The sequence below is a fragment of the Eleutherodactylus coqui genome, chromosome 2 (genome assembly GCF_035609145.1).
Source record: "Eleutherodactylus coqui strain aEleCoq1 chromosome 2, aEleCoq1.hap1, whole genome shotgun sequence".
Classification (NCBI taxonomy): domain Eukaryota; kingdom Metazoa; phylum Chordata; class Amphibia; order Anura; family Eleutherodactylidae; genus Eleutherodactylus; species Eleutherodactylus coqui.
The window spans coordinates 243,493,070-243,519,003 of record NC_089838.1 but is presented as its reverse complement, the minus strand read 5'-3'; the positions used below and the strand labels follow the sequence as shown (position 1 = coordinate 243,519,003).

At 42.4% G+C, this 25,934-nt stretch overlaps 1 protein-coding gene across 2 annotated transcripts in view; it reads right to left on the bottom strand.

The window, feature by feature from the left end:
* Window positions 1–12,042: 12,042 nt before the first annotated feature.
* The window catches only part of MAN2A2 (mannosidase alpha class 2A member 2), a 103,633-nt gene continuing 89,741 nt past the window's right edge, over window positions 12,043–25,934 (bottom strand). For both annotated transcript variants that reach the window (XM_066592736.1, XM_066592735.1), the window contains 5 exons: window positions 24,651–24,792; window positions 24,150–24,283; window positions 19,137–19,331; window positions 18,178–18,288; window positions 12,043–13,846 (listed from right to left, as the gene is read on the bottom strand). In XM_066592736.1, the coding sequence (XP_066448833.1) occupies window positions 13,688–13,846; window positions 18,178–18,288; window positions 19,137–19,331; window positions 24,150–24,283; window positions 24,651–24,792 (741 nt within the window). In that variant the 3' untranslated portion in view covers window positions 12,043–13,687. The remainder of the gene's footprint in view (window positions 13,847–18,177; window positions 18,289–19,136; window positions 19,332–24,149; window positions 24,284–24,650; window positions 24,793–25,934) is intronic.

The window sequence follows — 25,934 nt, the reverse complement described above, 5'->3', positions numbered from 1 at the left end:
AACGTGAAGGCAGACGCTCTCTCACAGAGTTTCGGTTCGCCGGAAAGTGAGACAGTGGCTCCCGAGAATATCTTGGCACCTGGGGTGGTGGTGGCAGCTGTAGAATCTGATCTCGTTTCTCATCTACAAAATTGTCAGCAGGACACTCCCTCGGGGGTGCCGGGGGGCAGATGGTTTGTGCCAGAGACCTTGAAGAGTCTCATTCATCTGTTTTCGCAGGCCATCCGGGGGTTCGGAGGACTCTGGATCTTTGTACTAGACACTACTGGTGGCAAGGCATGTCTCGGGAGATCCGCGACTGTGTTAAGAGATGTTCTGTCTGTGCACTCTGTAAAAGTCGGCGGCAGCATTCGGAGGGGCCTCTGAGACCGTTACCGATGCCTTCTCGTCCGTGGTCGCATCTATCAGTAGATTATATCACCGATCTACCCGAGTCTCAGAAGTTCACCACTATCCTAGTTGTTGTAGACCGTTTCTTAAAAAAGCTACCTTCTGCGATAGAATCTTCTAAGATTTTTGTAAAAGAAATCATTCGTCTACATGGGGTTCCCGAGAACATCGTATCTGATCGCGGTGTTCAGTTTGTTGCGCAATTCTGTTACGATAGAAGATCCTATATAGAAATAGACATGCATGTTCAACAGGGCCTCTAGGTTTATGGTGGAATCTAGTGAAATACCTGTCGGCTGACAACTACTCCATATCAAAGGTAAACTTAAGAAAAAAGGGAGCGAAATACTGACTATAAGAAGGACTTGTGAGAGAGTAGCACTACTATCCAAGAGATATAGTGCAATATTAAAACAGCAATGTAGAGAACTTATATCAAGTTTTTGTTAATAAAGGTGGTCAAACCAGTAATTAAAGGGAACCTGCAACACAGAGTATGTTGTCTTATTTGCCAGCAGCATGTTATAGAGCAAGAGGAGCCGAGCAGATTGCTGCATAGCTTTGAGGGAAAAGATTCAATATAACTTGTATTTTCTTCATTGATAGCCCTGCTCTTTCTATGCTTAGGAGTCCAGTGGGCGGTCCTATCAGTGATTGACAGCCATCTCTGTATGCACAGTAATATATGGAAGACTGTGAAACCCTGAGTAACACCCCCCACTGGAGTGCTAAACTGAGGAAAAGCAGGAATTTCAATTAGTAAGGTATAAGTTATATTGAATCTTTTTCCACAAAACTGTTTATCAATCTGCTCAGCTCCTCTTGCTCTATGACATGCTACATGTAGACTGGACTGCATTTTCATAATGACAGGTTCCTTTTATGTTTAAGGGGGTATTTACTATAATTTTTCTTGTAGCACTGTATGTACACATTTTATAGAACCCCTTTTAGCAGAAATCAAGGAGGGTGGCCGCCCAGTAATGAGCTGATGTTTTCATGTGGGCTATGCGGTGTTCCTTCTGCAAACACTGCAGCGTAAAAACATTCATATGCTTCCAATTGCCTAGAGGTGATGGCCCACATTCCTTGGTGTTCAGGCCTAAGAGTGTCCTAAGACTCGCCTGCCATCCACATAGAATAGCTGGGGTTAGTGATGGATGGAAGGAATGTTGTTTAACCTCCGCTCTTGGACCTATGTTATTGCCCTTTCTCTTCTTTCTTCTCTATACTTCTCGAACTGTCTCTGCACCTCTGCCAGAGGTGACTGGGCATGAATGCCAAAGTGTGAGCACAATTTCCTGGCCATTTCCAATTTTTGATGTAAACCTGAATTATTTTTTAGGAAGTATTGCACTACCAGGTTCATCACATGGGTCAGGCAAGTTTCGTGTGGGAAGGGCTGCCAGCAGGTTGGCCCTAGTGTCACACATGTTACATTCATCTTGGACTGCACTGGACAAGAGATCCAGAGATCACTTGGTACTACAGCAGCCAGGACGGACGTGTAAGCTTGCTATACAGGAGGCTAGACGCAGGAACAGACAGACAAACAAGGCCCTAGCATCTGACTACCAACAGACGAAGGGAACTGGATAGGTCAATGGCATTCGCCCACCAAGGGATGGGTAGGACAAACAAATAGGAAATGGGCGTCCAACAACAAACGGAAGGGTGGATCAGACATAGAAAAACTGCAACTGACAACCAAAACACTCAACTAGCATACCTGCATTCATAAACGGATGTGATAGATATGGTACAAGGTATTAGTTTGTATTTTGGCCAAGATACGCAAGTCCACAAGCCCACTTCAAGGGTCTTCATTGTCTCGCGTTCCCTAGTCTCACAAGACAACTTACCCTATGAAATCTGACTGCAAGTGGGGCGATAGTCCCAATAGGGACTGCCTCACACTGGAACCTAAGGACCTAACTCGCCCAAGATAGCTAAAGATACAAGCAGCACAGGACACAGTTCACATCAACACATCATGGAATGCATACAAAATGGAACAAGACTATTCACACCACATGTCCGTCGCCCAGCACAGACACAAAGAATACATCACAGCTCACGCTCAGAGAACAACAAGCATGAATGCAAACACAAAAGGGGAATGAGGAAACCAACTCCCTATAGCCAGAGGGGCTGGAATTTATGTGCAGCAGACCAGTGGTGATTGGCTGGCTAAAAAAACTCCACACCCAGTCAGCTCAGTTATCCCACACCTGTGAAGGTGTGCTCCTAAAAACCTATAATACTACAGGTTCCAGCAGCACAACCTAGCAACAACATTGCTTGGCTTCAGATTGTGCAGGGTCTTGGCCTGCTGAGTCATCAACAGCTCTTCGACAGCGAGGCTGTGCTCCCCTAGACATATGAGCTTTAGGACAGCATTTTGCCGTTTACCACATGTATCGCTGTATGGAGGTCAGATTTTGTCACATACGGATATCTGTGCTGATGTGGATGGTGTTGAAAGGTGGTTTGAAAAGGTGGTAGATGAGAATGAAGAAAGGTGGGGTGAGTAGGGAACAGACAAAGATAAATATCCCACAACTTTTGGGGGTACGAGGAAATGTGCTCCACCACTCTTTGCTTCATGCCCCAACTGCAGGACATTGACCCAGTGTGCTGTTAAGGATATGTAACGCCCCCAGCCATGCTTGGTGGACTATGTGTCCCGTGGTCCAGTGCACCCTGCCACTGAAAGCATTCATCAATGCCAGGGGCATGTTTTCACTCACATGATGGTGCAGTGCATGGATGGCTTTTTAGGCAAATGGCAGCTGAGAATTTAGTACTGTGGGTTTGCATGAAGCATCATGTTGTGGAAGGCATCTGTGTCTACTAGCCTGAAGAGTAGCATTTTCACCGCAAGCAGCTGTGCTATGCATGCATTCAGGCTCTGTGCGTGTGAATGGTTGGTGTGCTATTTCTTTTTATGTTCCCATAGCTGGAAGATGGAGGGCTGCCTGCTGACCTGGTATACGTTGAAATATGGGTGAGATGGCAATGTTGGTGAAGGTAGTGGTGATGGTGGCGGTTCAACTTTTGCTCTCCATTGCCCACTCCGGGCTCTAAAGCCTGCAGTCCAATCGTCAATTTTGGAGAAGAAGCCTGAAGAAGTTGTGCTACTGCCCCTATACAAAACTACCTTTCTGTGCTTAGAGGCTGCTACATGAACAGGGAGGGAGATCGAGGAAGAGTAAGCTACAGCAGTGGAAGAGGGAGCAAGATGGGGCTGACTCTTTGCCCTCTGGCCCAGGTGGGCGGTGGTTGTTCATGCGACTGTTCATACACGTTGTATAGAGGTTGTTTACATTCTTGCTATGCTTTAAACACTTACCGCAGATCTTACAGATGTCCACTCTTCTGTCATCACGTACCTGAGGGTGGTAGTGCACTTTTGTTTCTTTGCAACTCCCTACTTGCTGCCTTGGCAGGGTGCTGCCCTGCAATGTCTGCCTCTTCCTACTCCCCCTATGAGCTGCTATAATGACTCTTCCTGCCTCTCTATGCTAGATTGAGTACTTCATCCTCTTCCACTTTCTCTTCATTGTCCTTCTCCTCCTGAGTGGACTCTATGTCACAGTGAGCACTAGGAACAGGAACTTCCATTTTCGCATTCTCCTGAGTACAGATTGCCCAAGGAGGGCAGACCACGCACTGACCCACCCTCATCTTCCTCTTTGGGGGAAAAATGGTTGGGAATCAGTGCATTCAATGTCTTGGTCTTCTTCCTCTGGTTGTTTGGACTGCCCAAGTAACATCCATGACACTGAATGATCAAACAGCTCCTCAGACTGGTCCATGTGGACTGCTGTAGTGGGGAAGGCTTATGGCTGACTGGTGCAGACCGACTTTCACATCCATGCAGGCCATAGGGAAAACGACCTATGTTAGGGCTGAGTCATTATGTTAAATTCACCCTAAGCAATAGATGCACTATGCCCACCACCACACCCAGGATAAATATAAGGTTGTGTTCACACAGGGAGAGAGAACGTCCACAACAACACATACAGCAAATCTCAACAACAACTGTACTGTAATGCTACAAAAGATACCCCGGACATGCATGCAAACAAACAATAACGACTGACAAACGCTAAAACACTTACCAACAATACCAACACACTTAACCAGATGTGATAACTAATAAATACGGGGTATTAGTTAGTAATTTGGTCAAAGTACGTAAGCTCATGAACCCACGTCAAGGGTCCTCATTGTCTTGTGAGTCCCTATTCTAACAAGACAACTTAACCCCAGGAGTGTACAAGCAGTGTGATTGTCTCAATAGGGACATATGCACACTGGAACCTAGGGGCCTGGCTCACCCTAGATGGTAACTGGCATGAACAGACAAGGGACATGCACCCTGAACAGGTAACTGTTCACACCAAACATCTTGTCACCTACACAGACACTGAAACCATCACTCTTCATACCAACAACAGACAAAGGAAATATATACACACTAAACAGGACTGTTCACACCTCATGTCTGGCCACCAACACAGATACTGAACGCATCGCTGTTCACACCAACAAACAGACCGAAACCCCACTCAGAAAACGAATGCATACAGATATAAAATAGAAGTTAATGCAAGTGTCCTTACACCAAGGGAAAAGAACATCATACACCTAACTGATGTAAAGGGAACAGTGTCACGAATTGCCAACCTGAAAGCAAACATGACATCACATGTCTGGAGGCCATACCTGTGAAAGGGGAAGGAAGGGGTGGTCCGCAAAACATGCAGATGGGGAATACAGATGTCCAGACCATCTTCGGGGAAGGTGGGAGAAACACTTCAAACTAATATCATGCATCTGAATGGGTATGAGATAAAGGATGAATAAATGACCAGCACTCTCTAGTAGGAGGGGATGGCATTTATATGCAGCAGACTGGTTTTGCAGCATTTGGCTGGTTGGAGAACTCCACATCATATGCCAGCCAAATCAACCACACCTGCAACAGTGTGCTCCTGGAAACGCATAGAGCTATAGGTCCCAGTGTGACACTGACTGCTGTGTGACTGAAACTGGGAGGAAGAAGAGGTGGTGGTACTTGAGTCACGTTGTGTCATCTATTGTACGACCTGCTCTGCATGCTGTGGATGTAACACATGGGCAGAACAAATTTTAAGGAATGACAGTGGGTTAGCCTTGCCTCCTGCAGAATGTAGAGCTGTTGCTTCAGCAGGAGCTGCTTGAAGTGCCAACTTGGCTAGTCCTCTACCACCCTCACCACCGACACATCCTCTACCTGTTGCTTTCTTCATGTTTCCTTTTAATTAGTTTTTGTTTTTAATTGTAGTTCTATGTAACTTAACAGCTAATTTTGTAGTTTTCAGAAAACTACTGCTAGCTGCGTATGACCTTCAAATATTTCTTAGTTGCTGAACTGACGACTTTGAATGACGCCTGAGGCCGCTGACACTCACTGTGTGTATTTGCTGTTTTCCTGTTTTAATTTCTTTTTGTTTTATATTAACAAAAAAGCATTGCCAATTAAATAAGCTGCAATCCCTGAGAGGCATGATATGTGAGAACAGAAGGCCACTGAGTATTGCTTGTATCTTTGTGAGATGTACCTGTTTGAGACAGTGTAATTGAATTTCCCAAACCCCATTGCTAACTGAGTACTATCTGCAAATAATTCGTAGTGGCTAGACTGGCGACTTTGAACGACGTCTGAGACCACAAACAATGAACTGCAGTATTCCCCACGTGTATTTTGTCTGTCTGCTTTGCTGCTACAGTTATATGTGGGAACTGAAATATTCCCCACGCCAAAGCATATTTTGTCTGTCTGCTTTGTTGCTGCAATATATACGTTGTCAAAAGCAGAAATATACGCTATCCCAATGAACAGACCACATTTCTTATAGGCAAATAAACATGATGCAGCAACTTTCTCTGCTCCCTCCAATTGCACTCCATTTAATTCCCTGCTGGTATACAAGCTTTCACACCAGCAGCAATATATTCTCTGTAGAAGATCTGTCCCTATTAACAAGAAATCACATGCTAGAACCTTTGTACCTTATCTTTAGGCCAGTTTTATATGAACATTACGAGCTCATTTCTGAGTCGTATGATGCTATGAGTTCGGGTCAGTAAACCCCACGGTCACACGTCTGTAATACGAATGCAGAAATGGCCCCTAATAAGCTCATCTGAAACCGGCCTTGAAAAAATGGAAGCATTTCAATTTACCTATTACAGCTGCCATAGAAATTATATAAGCCCCATTGCAAATTTGATTTATTTGCCAAATTTACAAAAAAATTTTTTTTTCGTGAACAGCTGAATCAAACAAGAACAATATAAATAGCTCAACACAACTAATATAATACATGGATTCTCCAAATTAAACACAAAATGCCAATAAATAATTATTCTGAGACTGCAGTAGTCATTGAAAGTGGCATTGTGTGCTGAATTTGGCGAAACCACTTGTTATATTTGACTCAACTCACATCAGTGTTAGGGCTTCAGTCATAATTCTGTTTTGGAGCACAGAACTGGAGTTAAAACGGAAATCTGGTTTTCCTCTCATTGATTTCAATGGGGTCTTTAAAAAAACCAAAAAGCAAACAGAAAACTTTCTGTTTGCTTCTATTATATTTGGTTTCTGTTTTTTTAACTGAACAAGTATTGGGGTCTGGAGCACAATTTTAAAAAATGGAAACTTAACAAGTGGAAACCTCTCCGTTTAAAAAAAAATCCTATTGAAATCAATGGGGGGCAAAAAAATGATCTGTTTATTACCGTTTTGGAGCAGAGAGGTGGAATTATGACTGAAGCCCTTACACATATGTGAACTGAGCCTTAGTTTTGTTGACCTATTAAATTGGTATTTATTTGTTTTGATTGTTTTTTTCCCCAAACAGCTGAAGATTTGTAAATTTTGCAAATACACCTAATTTGCAGTGGGGGTTCAATAATTTTGATTGATAACTGTATATACTGTACGTGTATTTTTGGCATTAGTAAGAATTCTGCTTTAAAGGGTGGATTCACACATCACATACTTGATGGGGAAAGACGGCTGTAGAATTTGCAACAAAATACCGTACAAAGTTAGTGAACAGGCTTTTAACAAACCCAGTGTTGTGGCATGCTGGCCACAATCAAGAAATGAAACCAGGGTGACGTCACATCCATGTCAGCCCTGGACCATGTGATCGTGCCTTCAGCACATGCCTCCAGTCCTTTGGTGCTGGCAGTAAAAAATCCCTCAGTGTTTAATGTTCTCTTCTTTTCTACCCTACTGAATTATCTCATATGGTGTATGGACTGATTGGCTGACAGGGGGTGTTTTCCCTAATCCATCAATCTGCCATTATGGTTGTGTATTTGTTCCAGTCCCACCACTACATGGGTTATTTTCCTGAGTTCATGCTGTTTGGACCTCTGTCTGTCTCCTGTCTGTATTCAGTTTTGTCAATGTTTGAGTCCTGTCTTGTCTGTACCCTATGTCCGATGGGTTGCCAGATGCCTGAGTCCTGTCCTGTTTGTTCCCTCTGTTCAAATGTTTGTCGGATGCCTGAGTACTGTATTGTCTCTCCCTTCCATCTGATGAGTTGTTGGAACCCGGAATCCTGACTCTTGTGTGAATTATGTCCAGTCTTTGGTGTTTGTGTGGGCATCGAACTCCTGTCAGCTAATTATTTCCTCTGGTTATTGACTCTGTGTGAGTTTTATTTTCTTTAGACGTCTTTCCTATCCTCCATCGAGGGACAGACTAGGCCCCCCAGGTTCAAGAAGTGGGAGCGCTGTTATTGGGACAATCGTTCTGCTTTTAGGCAGGGTCTATCACACCAAAGCTGGTTAGGGATCGTGTTTCTACCAATTTTTTGTTACCATTTTTTGTCCTCTTTTGTTTTTCCCATGTTTATGTGATATAAAGTACATGAATATATTCGTCTACCATGGACATAAATTACATCTGAGATGACATGTTTGTGATGCCCCTACTTGCACCCTGCATGAAGATAGCACTCAATTCACTCACAGCTTTAAAAAATCCAACGCAGATTCTCGGCATTTGAAAATCCGCAGCATGCCCTTGTTGTTGAGGAAATGCCGCTGATTTTCACAGAGGATTTAATTAATTTCAATATTTAATTGTGGATTCCTAGGCTGGTTTCACAGCGTATCTTTTATGCGATGTGTGAACCCACCCAAATACTTTTGCCTTGTCTTACTGTCTTATGACAGACTTTAGCAACAGATGGATCACCACCTACTGTTCCAGCGTAGTGAGCTGACTGTATGACTATCGTAATTTTTCCATCATCAAATGTACTTTGATCTAAATAACAATGAAATATATCCTAAAGTTAGTATTCCTGGATAATATGCTGCTAAATAATTCAGGATGCTGTTGACATCTAGTGGTGAAAAGACAGAGAAAATGAAAGCTGGATAGAAGCTCCCTATAAAATTACATAAGGGTATAATTAACCATCATTTATGTCATCTTCCAATTTTTTCCATGGAGAAAATGAAATATAATGCCACTATTTCAGATGTAAATTTATGCTGAAAGACCTTGGAAGGTAAAGAAACTAATTTTCTTTTCTGAAAATATATTCAAAAATATTTCTCTCTATAAAGCCTCACAAATGGTACAAAATCGTAACATTTCTTATCTAATTATAATGTTTTGCTATCAAACTACTAACGACCACTTGTCTGCGAGTATGTATGTTTGAGTGTGGGTGCTTCTCATGCTTCCCCCCCCCTGTTGACGTCATCGCTCTGCCCCTGGTGACGTCATCGCAGGTCCTACAACATATATAAAACATAGAGCCTGACTGACAGAACAACAACAAAGTTAGGGCTCTTGGAAGGGGAGGACAAAAATAACTAAATGAGAATACAACTAAGATGTTATTATCTCAGACACAACTCAGTGTTCCTGACAGAAGAAGCAGACCTACCGCCACAACGACGTCCCTGCTGTGGGAGAAGCCATTGTGCAGTTTAGTAAAAGAGATCCAGTGGGCTGAACGACCTGTGGGGACATCACTGCTGTGGGAGGAACCATTGTGCAGTTTGGTAGAAACTACTGTATACTGCATAAGCCGACAGCAGCTACCGGGACCTGTGATGACATCACCATCATGAAATCACCTGTAGGGGGGGAGTCAGGGATCACAGGACCAGGGGCTGATCACTGTATTCAGGAGTCTGCTGAGCTGGTGATGTCTGGAAATCAGCATGGATGTACCACAGCTGTGTGTGTGTGAATCAGGATGCATGTAGAAGAGCTGTGTGTGATGTCAGGGGATCAGAATGGATGTAGCATGTAGCAAAGCTGTGTGGCGCATTGTACCACCAGAAACACTGGTACTATAATTTTCTAATAATTACTAGTACATTTGTAAAGCTGAACTGCATTCCAGATATAAAAATTCAGACGATAACTGCAGTTTTCTGGTATGCCTTATGTTACACTCACAAAGGTCCAGGGAGCTGAGATACGGGCAGATATTTGACAAGGTCCTCACACTGACAGTTGGCGGTCACTGCTTTTTCATGTACTCTGCAGTGTAAGGGTTTGTTCATACTGCCGCTTATTGTTTGTTGTTCGGCTCCATTCTAGGAGCTGAACAATCATAAAACTGAAAGTGCCAAATCTAGCACGTTGGTCCGAAATGGCGCTGAATGCGACCTCATTAAGTATATTAGGGTCAGTCTGGATTCCTTTATGCCCCATAGCATTTCCCAGGACTAAATAGGGCTGCATGCAGCAATATTTTGTCTTAGGTTTTGATGGAAATCTATGAAGGAGACTCCTAACAGAACCTCAGACGCAGATGTGAACAAGCCATTACAGAGTTGGAAATAACATTTCTCTACAGAGATACTGATTGGCCAGTGAGCTATCCATTATGAGGATCCTGCTAAGCAAGTTGCCATAACTCATCTTGTTGGACTATTGAGAAAATATAGAGGAAAGTAGGGCACTGGGGTCACTGGAAGTGCTGTTGCTTTATTGCTATAGATATTATATGGATATACTATATATGTTACGTCCTTGCAGGACGTAACCTTAGCTACTCACATGGACGTATGGTTGTGCCCAAAAGGTCAAGCAACTATACAAACACAGACAACACAAATATCAATAGGGCAATACAATACAGGGAAATATGGGAACTGATCCTAAATCTCTGATTAAAGAAACCCCTGCCTAAAAGCGAAACGCTCATCCCACATCAGGAACCTGGGCTGACCCTGAATTTCCTTAGATAGTGACAGGGAGTTGCAAAGGTAGATGAATCACAATATGTAAATAACCACTAGCGTACAGGGAATAATATGTTCAAACACCCCAGTAAAAAAATGGCAGACTTAGCTTTAGACAGGGAACAGTTGACCAGACTAGATCACCTTCAGACTGAGAGTCAAAGAGGGAGTCAAACAAGGAGCAGTTTGGGCTCCTGCACACTTGCGCGTTTTTTTCACAAGATACCGCTGCGTTTTTTTCAAACGATTGTCAATTAAACTTTCTAATGTTAACGCATCGCACGTTGGTGCTTTGCGATTTTTGTGAGATGTGTTTTTAACATTAGAAAGTCCCATTGACAATCGTGTGAAAAAAACGCAGCGATATTTCGTGAAAAAAACGTGCAAGAAAAGTGGGTATTCATCCTTAATCAGACCTTTATTCATGTTGATCCCTCTGCACTGTTACAGCCCTTCAGATATTTGTAGACAGCTATTAAGTATCCTCTCAGCCTTGTTTTTTGCAAGCTAAACATTCCCAGTTCCTTAATTTGCAGACCGCTCACCATCTTGGTAACTCTTCCCTGAACGTGCTCCAGTTTGTCTATGTCTTTTTTAAATTGGGGTGCCCAGAACTGGGCACAGTATTCCAAATGAGGTCTGACTAAGGAAGAGTAGAGGGGGATAATGACATCACGTGATCTAGACTCTATGCTTCTCTCAATACATCCCAAAATTGTGTTTGCCTTTTTTGCTGCTGCATCACACTGTTGACTCATGTTCAGTCTATGATCTATTAGTATACCCAAGTATTTTTCACATGTACTGCTGCTTAGCCCAATTCCTCCCATTCTGAATATGCTTTTTTCATTTTTCCTGCTCACATGTAGGACTTTGCATTTCTCCTTGTTAAATACCATATTGTTAGTTGCCGCTCACTGTTCAAGCTTGTGTAGGTCTTTTTGAATCCTCTCTCTTCTCTAGTGTTAGCTATCCTTCTTAGCTTTGTGACATCGGCAAAATTTGATTAGTTTCTCCTAAATTCCTTCCTCCAGATCATTTATGAAAATGTTGAACAACACTAGGCCCGGGACAGAGCCCGAATTATCCGCCCTCCCTGAAAACTTGTATACTTTTCTCACTTTTCAGTCTGCCATGTACATCCCAGCTGCTATCTCTAATAAAGGAGCAAAGATAGTGTAGACATAGCCAGATGCAGTGTGCTGGTGGATCTTTGTCAGATTCAGCAGGACAGCCAGCTAGGCAAAGCATTTACACAGCCCCTACAACAGTAAGTAAAAAAGAAACACAAAAATCCCAATTTTAACAATTAAAGAATGCTTTATTATGAAAAAAAAAATCTATACAAAATAGGTATCGCTGCATTCGTAGCGACCCATACTAAAAAAACTATCATATTATTCACCCCGCACGGTAAACACCGTAAAAAGAAAATCGATGCCAGAACTGACGTTTTTGTTCACCCTCTTCTATAAAAAGAAAATATTTCTAAAAGTTGTATGTATCATGGCACCAAGGAAAATGGCAGGTCATCCCCCAATAAGCAAGCCCTCACACATCTACTCTCAGGATATGCCAAACACAGAAACAAATGATTTTTTGTAAATTATAATTATTGTGCACAAGTAGTAAAACATCAAAAAATCATACAAGCTTGGGATCACTGTAGTCATACTGGCCCACTAAGTAAACGTAACACGTTATTTATACCAAACGGTGAACAGTGCAACATTTTAGATGTAAAAAAACAAGGGCAGAATTACTATTATTTCCATTCCCCTCAAAACCAGTTAGCAAAAGTTCATCAACAAATTATATGTACCCCTAGAGAGTGCCATTAAAAATACAACGTATTCCTCAAAAAAAGTCCTTATAGGGTTATGCTGATGGAGCAATAAAAGAAAAAAGTTCTGGCTTTTGGAATGCGGAGATGAAAAAAAACCAAACAACTCATGTCCTTAAGTACCAAACTAGAATGGCTAGCATACTAGTGCTTTATGCTTTAACCCAGGGGCGTAACTATAGAGAATGCAGGGGATGCGGTTGCACCCAGGCCCAGGATCCTTAGGGGGCCTATGAGGCCTCTCTTCTCCATATAGGTAACCCAGTACTATGAGTAAAGCATTATAGTTGAGGGCCCTGTTACAAGTTTTGCATCGGGGCCCGGGAGCTTCAAGTTACGCCTCTGCTTTAACCCCTATATATAAAGTCTGTTCTGCAACGGAGGTTTCAAAATGCCTTAGAAGAGTCGATATATATGTATTAGAAATCTGAATAGCACTGATATAGTTGAAATGCTGACGTTCAATAAGTGAAACAACAATTCCAAAACTTTCTGGGATGGTATCAGATCTGTATTTATAATCACAGTGGCAGAAACAAGATATTCCCATCACTTCACATGTCATTATGCCATACTAACTCAGTGCTTCTTTTCCATAGTCATTTTTCTTTAGTGGTGGTACAGTATAAAAAAGACAGATAACATATGGAAGAATACTGACAATGGTTGAGACAAAATTCCTATTCTAGGCTTAATATACCATCTAGTAGGTGATGCCCTTCAGGGTTCTTGGAGATATATTCTTGTTGACCTGTCTGCAGCATTTAATGGCACAGGGGAAATTGCTTTGAGTTTTCTACTCCGTTAAGGATTGCCAGACTGTGGCAGAAATCAGTGAGATGTGCTTAAAAAGTCCACAAATAAATAGTTTTGTTTTAAAAAGCAAGTTTATCATAAATAGCTTCTGTTCTGTCGGTAACATACAATCTAGATGTTGAACTTCTTGAGTGCTAAAACAGTTTGAAACACATTTTTTCGCTCAGCAATAGCTAGATTTACAGGGTTATTTCGATTTGTCCAAAATACCACGGTGGGATTTTCCAGTGCTGGCTGTGTTCCGAGCTACAGAACATAATGTGTTGCCCTTGAATAGAGTACACACTGGTTGATGAACCATCCTGCTACAGTCCTTGGCTTGTGTGCAATGGGATTTTTTGTCCCATGAGGCTGATGTTAGCTGAAGCGCAGACGATAAGTGGAAATTTCCATTGGGTCCATACTGAGTGTGGGGTTGCTGCTGTTTGAATGGGGGGCTAGAGAATACATCAATGTCAATGACATAGCTTGCATGAGTCCTACTTCTAGCCCCGTGAATAGACCTCCAAGCGACAGCTAGAAAAGAAGAGCCAGAAACATGGTTACATAGGGCAAAATAAGACAAATGTCCATCACATTCAAAATCCCAAAGATCTAGATTTGATAGAGAGAAAGGCAATATAGAACCCACTCAGCACACATGACAGCATTCATCCTAGAGGAAAATATTTTTAATAATTTCCTTTATTAATTGATATAAACATATAATCCAATTTTTAAGCGGAAGTAACATTAGAAGGAATTTCAAGTAAATAGTTAATGTTTAATAATTTGAGTACATAGAGTGTTCACAATTTCACCATTGACAGCAAACATGTTTTGTTAAGGGAAGTCTATCACTTAATTTTTTGCCTAGTAATGGAATATACTCCCCTACTTACGAACATAGTAACATAGTTTGTTAGGCTGAATGAAGACAATGTCCATCTAGTTCAGCCTGTTTAGCCTCCTGTTTTGTTGATCCAGAGGAAGGCAAAAACCCCCAAGAGCAGAAGCCAATTAGTCCTTTTTGGGGGAAAAATTCCTTCCCGACTCCCTAATGGCAATCAGACTGTTCCCTGGATCAACCCATAATAGTTCCTACCTGCCTGTATACCCGGATTAACAAATAACCTTAGATTTATAGCCTATAATATCCTTCCTCTCCAGAAAGACATCAAGTCCCCTTTTAAACTCCTCTATGGATTTTGCCATCACTACGTCCTCAGGCAGAGAATTCCACAGTCTAACTGCTCTACAGTAAAGAACCCTTTTCTATGTTGGCGATGAAACCTGCATTCTTCTAATTGTAGCGGATGCCCTCTTGTTACCGTCATAGTCCTGGGGATCAGGGGAGAGATCCTTGTATTGTCCCCTCATGTACTTATACATGGTTATTTGATCGAACTTCACTAGATACGAATAAGCCTGTCCTGCAGTATGATGTACTGCTATAGCATTACATCATACTGTGCAGTGATCGGATAGGTTTCTATCAAGCCATGCCATAGGCATAGCTTGATAGGCACTCTGCATAGGCAGCCCTGGGGCCTTTCAGAAGGCCCCCGGCTGCCGCGGCAACTGCATGGCATTCTGTAATCTTATCGTGGGAGGCCATACTGGACCCCCGAACGTGGGGTGCAGGCTGTTTCTTGCAGCTGACACCCGGCGGCAGCAGCCCCCAACAAGCTGCACTGCTCAATGGAACTGATAATGCTTTAAATGCAGCCATCAATTCTAACAGCAGTATTTAAAGTGTTAACAGCACCAATGAGAGGCGCGGCTTATCGGAGCTGCTGCGTCTGAGTGCCGGCTGTAAGAAACTGCCTGCCTCCACCCATGATCTCCCTCCTTACAAGTCTGAGATATCGCCCCAGAAAGTGTTTACACACCATATGCTAATTATCTATGGACTGTCCAATGGGCAGTGGTCTAGGCTCTCTCCCTGCCAATTCAACTACAACACACCTTGCTGAATGACATCTGATGTGTGTGCTCTACCTTCAAAGCACTTGCATCACACTGAGGATTCATGCATTCACCGTGACTCCATCTCAGGCTGGAATGACATCACGTATATGCGCTGTTGTCAGCGTGGCGCAAGCTCTTTGAAGGTGGACCACATGATGCTACCAGTGGGCAGAGCTGGAGGTGTCACTCAGCAAGGCATTTTTTATCTCAATATGTGGGAAGAGCCTGAACTGCTGGCAGAGGTGGATCATCCATTGGGCAACCCGCAGCTAGTTATCATACGGCACGCAAACACTTTCTGGGGTGATATTTTGGGATGGCAGCCAGACTGAAACTGAATAAAGGTACTGCTGCATTCCTCATGTTTTTACACATGTATAAGTATATTCTGCTGCTAGATGAAAAAAAGGTGACCGTTATCCCCAGTAAATATCCTTTTGTGGAAACCCTCAGCCAACCTACACCCCTCTAACACAAACCTACCAAAGTTCCTGCTGTCTGCTGCTAAATGCCTAATGCCATTTATGTGGCACAAATCTGAAGCACTTTCTCTGTCCCAATGGGCAGGGAAGGTTTCTAAACTATATCGCTTTGAAGAAATTGCAAACTGGGAAAATGGTACAAGACACAAATTTTTAAACATTTGAAACCCTGGTACGAATACATCACTTCAAACAATATCAGCTTTTGACCATGAACTTCACCTTATACGATTTACTAAGTCATATATTCCCACATCCTCTAGTCCTCCTCAGGAGATCACTCGAACATATTTGGAGAATTCAGATAATTATCTCATTGACCACATAACAACGACAAATTGATTTAGATGTGACTGTCTTATTCGGTTACGGTATTACTTTATTTGTTTATGTTTCGATTTCTGATTATCCATTATCAAAAATATTAATATTGCAGGAAAGTATAGACCTCTTGTATGCTTAAATAATACAGATATAGTTGCAATTTTGTGTTAAAGGGGTTCTGACATTAATCAGATTTTTAGGCTTTAGCAGCCATTGTTCCCTGGTCTGCCCAATGGACACAGGGAACCCACGATTAATGGCATGCTAAAGCATAAAAATCTTATACTTACCTTTGTTCCTGATGTTCTGCAGCGGGGGTCATCTCCCAGCAGGCTCTTCTTCTTCCTCCGACGAGCTGCCCCCCTCCGGGAATCCGTGCATGCGCAGTGGAGAGGTGCCCTCTGACAGGAATCAGGACAGGCCGCGTCTCCACTGCACACACGCAGAATCTCGGAGTTCAGCCAGGACGGACAGGCGCCCACAGCAAGCACTGCTTGTGACGTGCTTGCTGTGGGCGGCCCGTCCGTTCACCTCGGAAGTGGATGACGGACAGAGCAGAGCAGGGAGTGGTCATTTTGGCCGCTCCTGCTTTGCTTCTAGAAACCACAGAAGAAGATGCCTGACGGAGGGGACATGCCTGGCAATCGGTCCTGGCCAGGCAAGGTAAGTAATTTTTTTTTTTTCATGTCAGAACCCCTTTAACAAATAATTACATTTATAACTTCCTAAAGGGACCTGCATGTCCCATTTTATGTTGCCTCTTCCAGGTCTTTCAACCTGAAGTTTTGTAACTTACATTGCCAATTTGAGATGTATTAAATAAAATAAGATTGATTAAGAAACAAAAAGAAAGGAGACAGTCTATCTTCAAGGGTGTGTTCACAAATTGCAGATTTGGTGTGGATTTTCCCCACTTAAAATCCTACAACTAAATCCACATTAAATTCCCTGTAAAAACCCACATCAGACTGCATCACTTCAATTGAAAGGATGAATTTTGGATGCGCATCAAAATCTACACCAGATGGTTCATATTCCGATGTGCATTTTGGCGCGGATCCACACCAAAATCCACTGCATGTGAAAATACCCTAAGGGCTAATTCCCACTGGCGGATTTCCGCCACATATCACGTGGTGGAAATCCGCGGCATTGCCCCTCACCTATTAGGCTCTTTTGAACCTAACAGCGCAATGCTCACGGTGCGGAATTCCACGTGGAATTCCGCCCCGTGAATTCTCCCGTACTCTCCTGCAGCATGTTCTACTTGCTGCGGGCGTACGCGTGGACGGCTTCCATTTCACTCAATGGAAGCCGTCCGTCACGCTATCTTTCGCTGTGTAGCGAACTGCCGGCGCGTCATGCGCTCTACTGCGCATGTGCACCAGAGCGTCATGCGGGACGTCGGCCGTCAGATCCTGAGGTTAGTATCTGTTCTCTGTACTGCAAAGTATGGGGTCTCTGGGGGACGTTGTGACGGGCTCCGCTGCGGTATTCCGCTTGCGGAGACCGTCACGGCCGTGGGCATTAGGCCTAAGGGTGGTTTCACACGCAACATTTTTTTAAAAAATGCCACCACAGTTTTTCATGCTGTTTCAAGCCAGAGTCAGAAGTGGATTTGAAAAGAATGGGAAATATAAAGGAAGGACTTCTTTCTGCTGCATCTATTCCTGATTTTGACTTAAAAAACTACATCAAAACTGTACCTCAAAATGTATGTTTACAGCCATAAAGTCCCTTTGCAATTTACTCATCTCCCAGGGCAAAAGTTGGTCAAAGCAGCTGCAATGGATAAGACAGGACTGTTGTTTAATTCCATTCGCTGATCCATATTGACTGCATATGTACAGAGATCTCTTTGTAGTATCCATGTAAGTCTATGCTACAGTGAAACAAGATGACTCAAGTACTTTGTCAGTGAGTGTGAACTTGTTGTTTAAAGCCTCTTTCAATTTGACTTGTCTTCTATATTCTCCTTATTTAGTTTCATAGTCCTGCGCTCTAACACAACATTCATTGGGTTTAATGATGTTCATTTGAAGGTTCCCCTCTAACAATCAGTGTGTAGCTGTTTATAAATCTTTAGATTACCTTTCCTTGACTTGTGGTGCAGTTAAACCCAAGATTCTTTGCTTCCAGTCCACAGTCAAATCCTTTTCTGTGTAAGATCAGTGCAGTGTCAAGAGAAGGTATTCCATCATCCTGCAAAGCAGAGGAAATTATAGACTATATTGTGAAGTGCTGTATTTTTCCATGTTCCCATCTTCCTCACAATACGTGGCACGAATCGTTTGACTTTTTATTGAAGTTAACAGAACAGCATAAGTTGTAAAACAATAATTGCAGCAATTCAAACTCAAGTAGAAAAAATTAAGAAGAGGCCACCACCTGGAGCACAGGAGCTCCTGGCCACCACCTGGAGCACTGGAGCTCCTGGCCACCCCCTGGAGCTCAACCACCTGGCCTTCACCACCTGGAGCACAGGAGCTCCTGGCTCGAACCCAGGAGCTCCTGTGCTACAGGTGATGGCTCTCCCTCCTGAGCTATCCAGCCTTCTGGACAGCTCCCCTACTGGACCTTATCCTAGTTCCCGTACTCCCGATCCAGTTCCCTGTCTTGGCTCTGCCCTGCTCCTGATTGGACTTCATATATAATTCTGGACCTTCCACTGCATCATTGCAAGATTATTGTGCCTCACAACCCATAGTCAAGCTCTACCACCTGCCTGCTCCTCTGCAATTGAACTGATACTAACCATGCACCGACCTCTGGCTACCCCTAACTACACTACTTGCCTGCTTCTCTGTACTGCAACAGATACTAACCATGCCCAGACCTCTGGCTTCCCCTGACTACGCTACTTGCCTGCTCCTCTGTACTGCAACAAATACTAATCGTGCACCAACCTCTGGTTTCCACTGACCATGCTCTGCTGCATAGGTTACAATATAAGAGGCTCCAACCCAGAATCAGACCATTACAAGAGGTCCCAAACAAAAGGGCTACAAACAAGACTATATTTACTAAAATAGGCAGGAAGATGTGGTCACCTCAGCCTGTAGTGTCCTCAGATGAAGGATGTGAATGTCACATGGCAGAGTGGCAGAAAGTGGCATGAAGGATCTAAGTGCTGGACCTCCCCCTTTTTCATTTGTCACAGGCATCACTAAGACTTCATGATTCAAATGTGCAGACGTCATGTGACTGAGGAGGGATGGAAAACTGACGGGTTGATTGCCTGGACTCTGGAAAAAAATACAATAATTGAAAGTATCAAATCTGTTCTGGTATTATACATTTTTCTATATGAGGGTACAGTATAGAATGTATTTCTAAGATTACCAGAGATAGGCGATGTTCACAAAAAGTTACATGAGTTAGATACAAAGAACAAATATAACGTAGCCTAAAGAGTCTGGGCTCAATATGCTGATCACTAGGACAAAATATCAGTCAAGAACAATCATAATTTTACAGAGTAATATAATTAAAATACAGAATCTATACCCTACTCTAAAATTACAGAACCTATAGAGTTTGACTGATATAATGAACTTAGCAGGTTTAAGTCTCATGCAAATGTCTGTATTATGGCACCATACAACCCTAGAGTTACATGGAGCTATAACACTGCATTCAATTTATGGGCCGCAACCGTAGTCCCATAGGCCTCCAGTGGTGTTGTGGGAGTTACATTTCCCTTCTGTTGTTTTACTGATAGGCTGGGTGAGCGGTCAGTTTTCCACGTCAGCCTCTCAGTGTATCCTTTGGAGTATTTATTCCCTTGTCTCTATGCAGAGGAGGCTGGTAATTCTTCCCATATCCTGGTTTGGGTCTCAGTCTGGAAAGCTTAGTCCTTGCCTTGCTGTGGTCTTTCCAACTTTTGCCTCTTTTAATTGCTGATTTCAGTATTCGGAAGTCTGTTTTTGCCTTCCCTCTTGCGCTTTTTGCCCTGTTCTGTTGTGAACCCTTTTTGTGTGTCCCCTGTGATCCCCACTTCTATATGGGCCTTGTCTTGTCTACCTTGACCTCCATCATTCCCCATCCTATCTCTATCTATAGACATATAGGGAATCCAGTTAGGTTAGCCCTGTTCAGGAAGTTCCAGTCAAGGATAGTTTAGGGTGAGATCTTGGATTCCCTCCCATGTCTCTTCTAGTTGTAAGTGCCTGGTTTCCAATATCTGGCTACTAATATCCCGGGTTTTGATCGTTGTCACCCCATCTCAAAGTTTTGTGCTTTGATGGAACTGAACAGAAGTTGCCTGCTCTAAAAAAGCCTGGTGTGAGCATGATGAGAACCATAAAATGACAATTGAATGCCCATGGTTTTTCACTGGATGCCCTGTAATAGTTTGCTGTGAAAAAAGTCACCAACAAAAGAAATGCTGATTGTGTGGTGTTTTATCTCATTTTATAGAGCTCAGTGGACTGATAACTTGAAAGAGAGTTTTTCAGACTGAAGGGCCATTTTAAGTAAAATTCCATATCTTATCATGACTGTCTCAGGTTGTCTAGCTGGTGGTCAGCCTTAACAAAGTGCACTTCAGTCATTTCGAAAACATGAAGAGGTAATAGAAGTAGTGAGTGAGACTAAACCCACACTGAAAAAAAGTAACATTGTACAGGATTAAATGAGAACAAAAAGAAAATGAAGAGCCAAGTCTTTTGTAAGAAAGATAAGGAGCTTGCTAAAAAGTATAGAAAGCTGAAAACACAAGGCTTTCATAAGAAGCACAGAAGACAGCTAGCATGAAAAAGGCCAGAACTGGGTCACTGTATCATCTACACAGTCACAGTATGAATTGGAAAAATGACTATTGAAGACAACCTATCATATTTTGTTCAATTTGGCTGTCCAAACTGTGCACTGTAGAAAGTTAATGGCCAGGATAAAGTCACTAGTTCTCACCGAATGTCAAGTGTTGAGCGATAACACAAAATGATTGACTGTTTTGTGTGCATATTACAGAAGCACAGAGGTTTTAGCCAAAACCACACATACTAGGCTATAAAGCGTCTACAAAGCAGCTAACTATATTACAAGTGCACATCACTACAAAGCCATTCAGTGTTACTCCCTGGAGAGAATTACCTCATAGCTGCCCGTCTTCATGATGGAAAAAGCCAGTTTTCTAAACCAGGAAAGCAGTTTAGAAAGGAAGCTGGAAAGCTGGGCAGAGGGGTTACGGTACACAGGGGGATAATGAAATGGAAGAGGTAATAAATGGATGGATATGGATGGGAAAATGTCATACACAAAGTCAGTGATGATTCACAGATCAATAGGTGGATGATATATTTTATGGGATGGGAGGAAGTGTGGTAGTAACACTAAGACTGTGGGTAACTGTATATCACAATGGCACAATATGGTAGGAGGGGGTCACGAAATAAACAGTACAATAAGATGTAAGTGAAAACATACATCTTACATGTTACATTACAGAAGAAAATGAGGGGTTTTGGTGGAACATGTATTTTACATTATTTCTGCTTTTGGCAGATGCTTAGTGCAATCTCGTAGTACCCAGCCTGGCATTGGGCATAACACATGCTCATGCATGACTGTTATTTCAAAGGACCTTCATGATAGAAAGCCACTTTTTAAGGCCAAAAGCCAGCATGATGGGGCATCAGGGTTTTAGTTTTTCCTATAGGAAATATATTTCTATTTTCCCTTAAAGGACAGAGTATGGCTCTAAAGTTCTGTATATTCATTACCTAGCTGTAAACTAGTTGCATTGAATGAGCTACTGATAACAGCACTATACAGTATACACTGAACGATCACTGCATTAGGAACAGCTGTTGCATTACATCCTGTGATCAGTAACACGGTGCTACGTGATGGCTGCACCATGATCTGCTCGCAAATAATGTGCAGACCCCTCCTCTGTGTATAAAGAAACATCTGGCGGTCATGGGTAAATATGGCGATTTGTGTGACTTTGACCGCAAGCAGGCTGTTGGTGCCCGGACATGTGGTGACGGTATTTCTGAAATAGTTCCACTGCTTGACTGTTCCCAAACCATGGTATCAAGAGTGTACTGAGACTGTTTGAACTATGGACAGACATCCGACAGAAGATCACACAACGTTAGGCTATGTGTGGTTGATCTTAGAGGTGAGGTTTGGGTGACATATCTGGTATCTCAGATCATGTCATGGTCTGGAGAGTTTTTTCCTAGCATGACCTAGGACTCTTGGATTATCATACCACAATACTTGAATGGTGAATGCTAGAGGGACCTGTTAGCAGACTATTTGCACCTATATCTTCAGGAAGTTTTCCCCAACCACAGTGCCATCTCTCAACAGGACAACGCTCTATGTCATTGAGCTCAGATCACTAGGGAGTGATTGGAGGAACACAACAATGAATTCTCCAAACTGCTTTGGCCCCCAAAGTCACTGGACTGTAACCCCATTGAACATGTTTGTGATATGCTGCAAAGGATTTTGAGATCTGCTCCCACTTATCCAGAAAATGTGCACCAACTGACAGAACTGCTGCAGCGCGCATGGGTTCAGTTGAGTATGGAGGATGTCCACCAACCTATAGAATCTGTTCAACGATGTCTGAAAACTTTGATCGCTCAAAACTGTGGACCAACCCGTTATTGAGTAGGTGTTTCTAATGCAGTGATTGTTCAATGTAGTTAAACATTGTTTGAACTGCAGATACAGTGTGCAAAAAACCAAAGACGAAGTTGGGATTACAATAGATAGAGAAGTTGTACTACTCTGGAGCCCAGAGAGAAGGCAATTGGGAAAATGGGTACAATGAAAATAGTCCCACTAGAAAAAAAGGTAGATTTGAAGTGGCTACATTAAAATAATTTCCAGGTGTGGTGATCATTAATGAAGCCATGCAGTCGGAGATGATTTTGTTAAATTTTTAAATCCTATGTTGATCTGAACAGATTGAACATATACATTTTTACCACAATTGTCCAGACTATGCCCAGCTTTGGCGTGTAGAACCGAATTTTTAAAAATATAGCATAAAATCTCCTTGTCTCAGAAGACAACTTATTGCTGTTGTCCCACTGGTCTTGTCGGATGCTGCATTACTATACAGTCATTTTTGTACTGCACTGTCAGGTCTTCAAGACTTTGTTGGAATACATGGGTTTTACTGTCTATACTATATGGTGATGTGGCTTCTTATATTTCAAAAATGCTTTATTTAAAGAATAAAATCTTTCATATGTCTCACCATGACCTCGCCTTCCGAAAAGGCAGATGGCAATTAGCTTTTATTGCCCGTGAAAGTTGTGGACAGCCATACATTTCTCCTGAATACATGGATGGCACGAATCCACCAGAGCAAGAACTACTGATACTTAGTGTCTCTATGCTCTAGAGCATAAGACAACTTTCCAGCGGGCATTGCTCTCTATAATACCCATAAGCAATAATAGGTCAAGGAAGAAAGTCAACCATACAATCAACCTGGTATATATTCTCACAGAGATTGATATTTACGGTATGTCGCTAGATCACCTTACACCATCTTTACCAGACTTGTTATCAAGAAACTTAAAGCCTGATAATTGGATATGAAATATATATTATATATCAGAGGCATAACTTGAAGCTCCTGGGCCCCAATGCAAAATCTGTAACGGCCCTCAACTATAATGCTTTATTCATACTACTAGGCTCCCTATACCGGGAAGAGAGGCCTTATGGGCCCCCTAAGGCTCCTGGGCTCGGGTGCAACTGCATCCCCTATAATTACGCCAGTATTATATATAATTTCTCAAATAATGATCTGCAGGGCACTCAACTGGCATTGTATGCGTCATTCTACTGTATAATGCATATTTGAGAGATGGCATTATACAAAATGCAAATGAAAATGTGAATTCACCACTTTCTGCAGATAATCTGGACTGATTGTGCTAAAACTGCTGCTGTACAATGTCTATGTAACTACAATAAGAATGAGTGATCTGTGGATTTTCAGCTTTAATGAACAGCAACTCCCAGCATGCTTTGCCAGCCAGCCTAAGCCCGCAATAAGGGTGCACAGCTCTTTACAGCAAGTATTTTACCTTGGTTCCGGGTGATCTTTTTTCCAACAGAAGGCGAAATCGGTTGCAGGTTCTTTTGTTGTCTTTCAAACCTTGACCAAGACCACGATTGTCATCCTGCATCAAGCGGCGGTCCAGAATGACCTCAAGTTGACCTAAGACAGAAAAAGGGCAATAATTTGACAGCCTTTGTACAGCTAATTGATATCAATAGTTGCAGATTTTCCCCCCAACTATAATGCTTTATTCATACTACTAGATTCCCTATATGAAGAAGAGAGGCCTTATGGGCCCCCTGAGGCTCCTTGGCCCGGGTGCAACCGCATCCCCTGCATCTTCTATAGTTACACCCATGCTTCACCCTCTTTCTTTGAGCGACTGGTTTCAGTACCCAGACCTCCAGCAATCAAAACTACTGAGATATTGCTGTGAAAGGTCAGAAGTTTGCTAAAAGTTTAGTTACCCTTTACCAATTTAGATTTTTATAACTACAAGTTACAGAGATACGGAGCTTCTCCTCACCGCTCTTCAAGCTGGACGCTCCCAGAGCTTGGGCTGTGTGTAGCGTTAACCTGTTCTCCTCATCCTGGATGTATGCCATCACCGGCATTGGGTAGAAGTTGGCCTGCAGTGGAAGTTTTTTGAAAAACTTTCTAGTTTGGACCTGCATTGAAATAAAAACAAGAATATGATTGATTTCCTGGTAAATATGCAAAAAATAAAAGATTGACAGTTTTACATAATTCATTCAGAATGCATGATGCTTAACCCTTTAAAGACCAGAGGGTTTCAGTCCTAAAGGACCAGATAGTTTTTTAGCGATTTTATGCATGTGGTAGTTTTGTTGGCTTTTTTTTACATATAGGGCTATTTTTTAACACCTTTATTTACTGAAATTTTTTTCCATCTTTTTGTTTAATTAGAGGTATTTTTGTACAAAAACTAAAAGAAAAAGTATTTTTTTTTAATTTATAGTTATTTAATGAATATTTTTTTAATCAATCATATAAGTTATATTTTTAAGATAATTATTTCTGGTGATGGTTTATGTTGGCGTGGGCATTGGGTGTTTTTTTATATTTATATATTTTTTATTTTATTCTGCTATTTTTTAAACTTATTCTTGTAACTTTTTTTAACATCTCTATCCCCCATGACATCATATAAGAACATTGAAAATGTTACATTTTTTAAATGTTACAGTTTTCTACTGTAACTGGGACATTCATAGGAGCAGCATCCATAGGAGCTCCAGGTACAGGGGAAAACATTCCCCTGTAGTGATATTTGTCACTGTAAGAACAGGGCTGAGGTCTGCTAAGACCCCACGGCTCTGACATCCCGGGGGTTCACTGGCAATCACATGATCAGTCCCATACAGAAAACGGGCCTGCCACTTCCTGTATTCACCACATAGTGCTCACTAAGCACTAAAAGAGAATGCAGAAGTGGTTAAAACTGATTCTGTCTTTTACTTCAGGTCCTTGGCTTTAACCCCTTGAGTGGCACGCCCGGAAAAGTTCCGTGACGAGCTCCACTGCTCATAGCAACATAGCCCGGAAGATTTCCGGGCTATGTATCACTATGGGAGCTGCAGAGCACAATGCCACAAGCTGTGACAGTGTGCTCTGCCTGCACAGACCCACACAGAGAACAAAGCAAGGGCTTTCAAAAACCAGCAGAAGATATTGCCGACATGTCGGCAATGTCCTGCTTTGTTTACAGGTTGCCATAGAGACCATCGGCTTGTCAGAAGCAAGCCGATGGTCTCTGTGGCAGGGAGAGCTGGTTGTTAGCTGTCAGAGG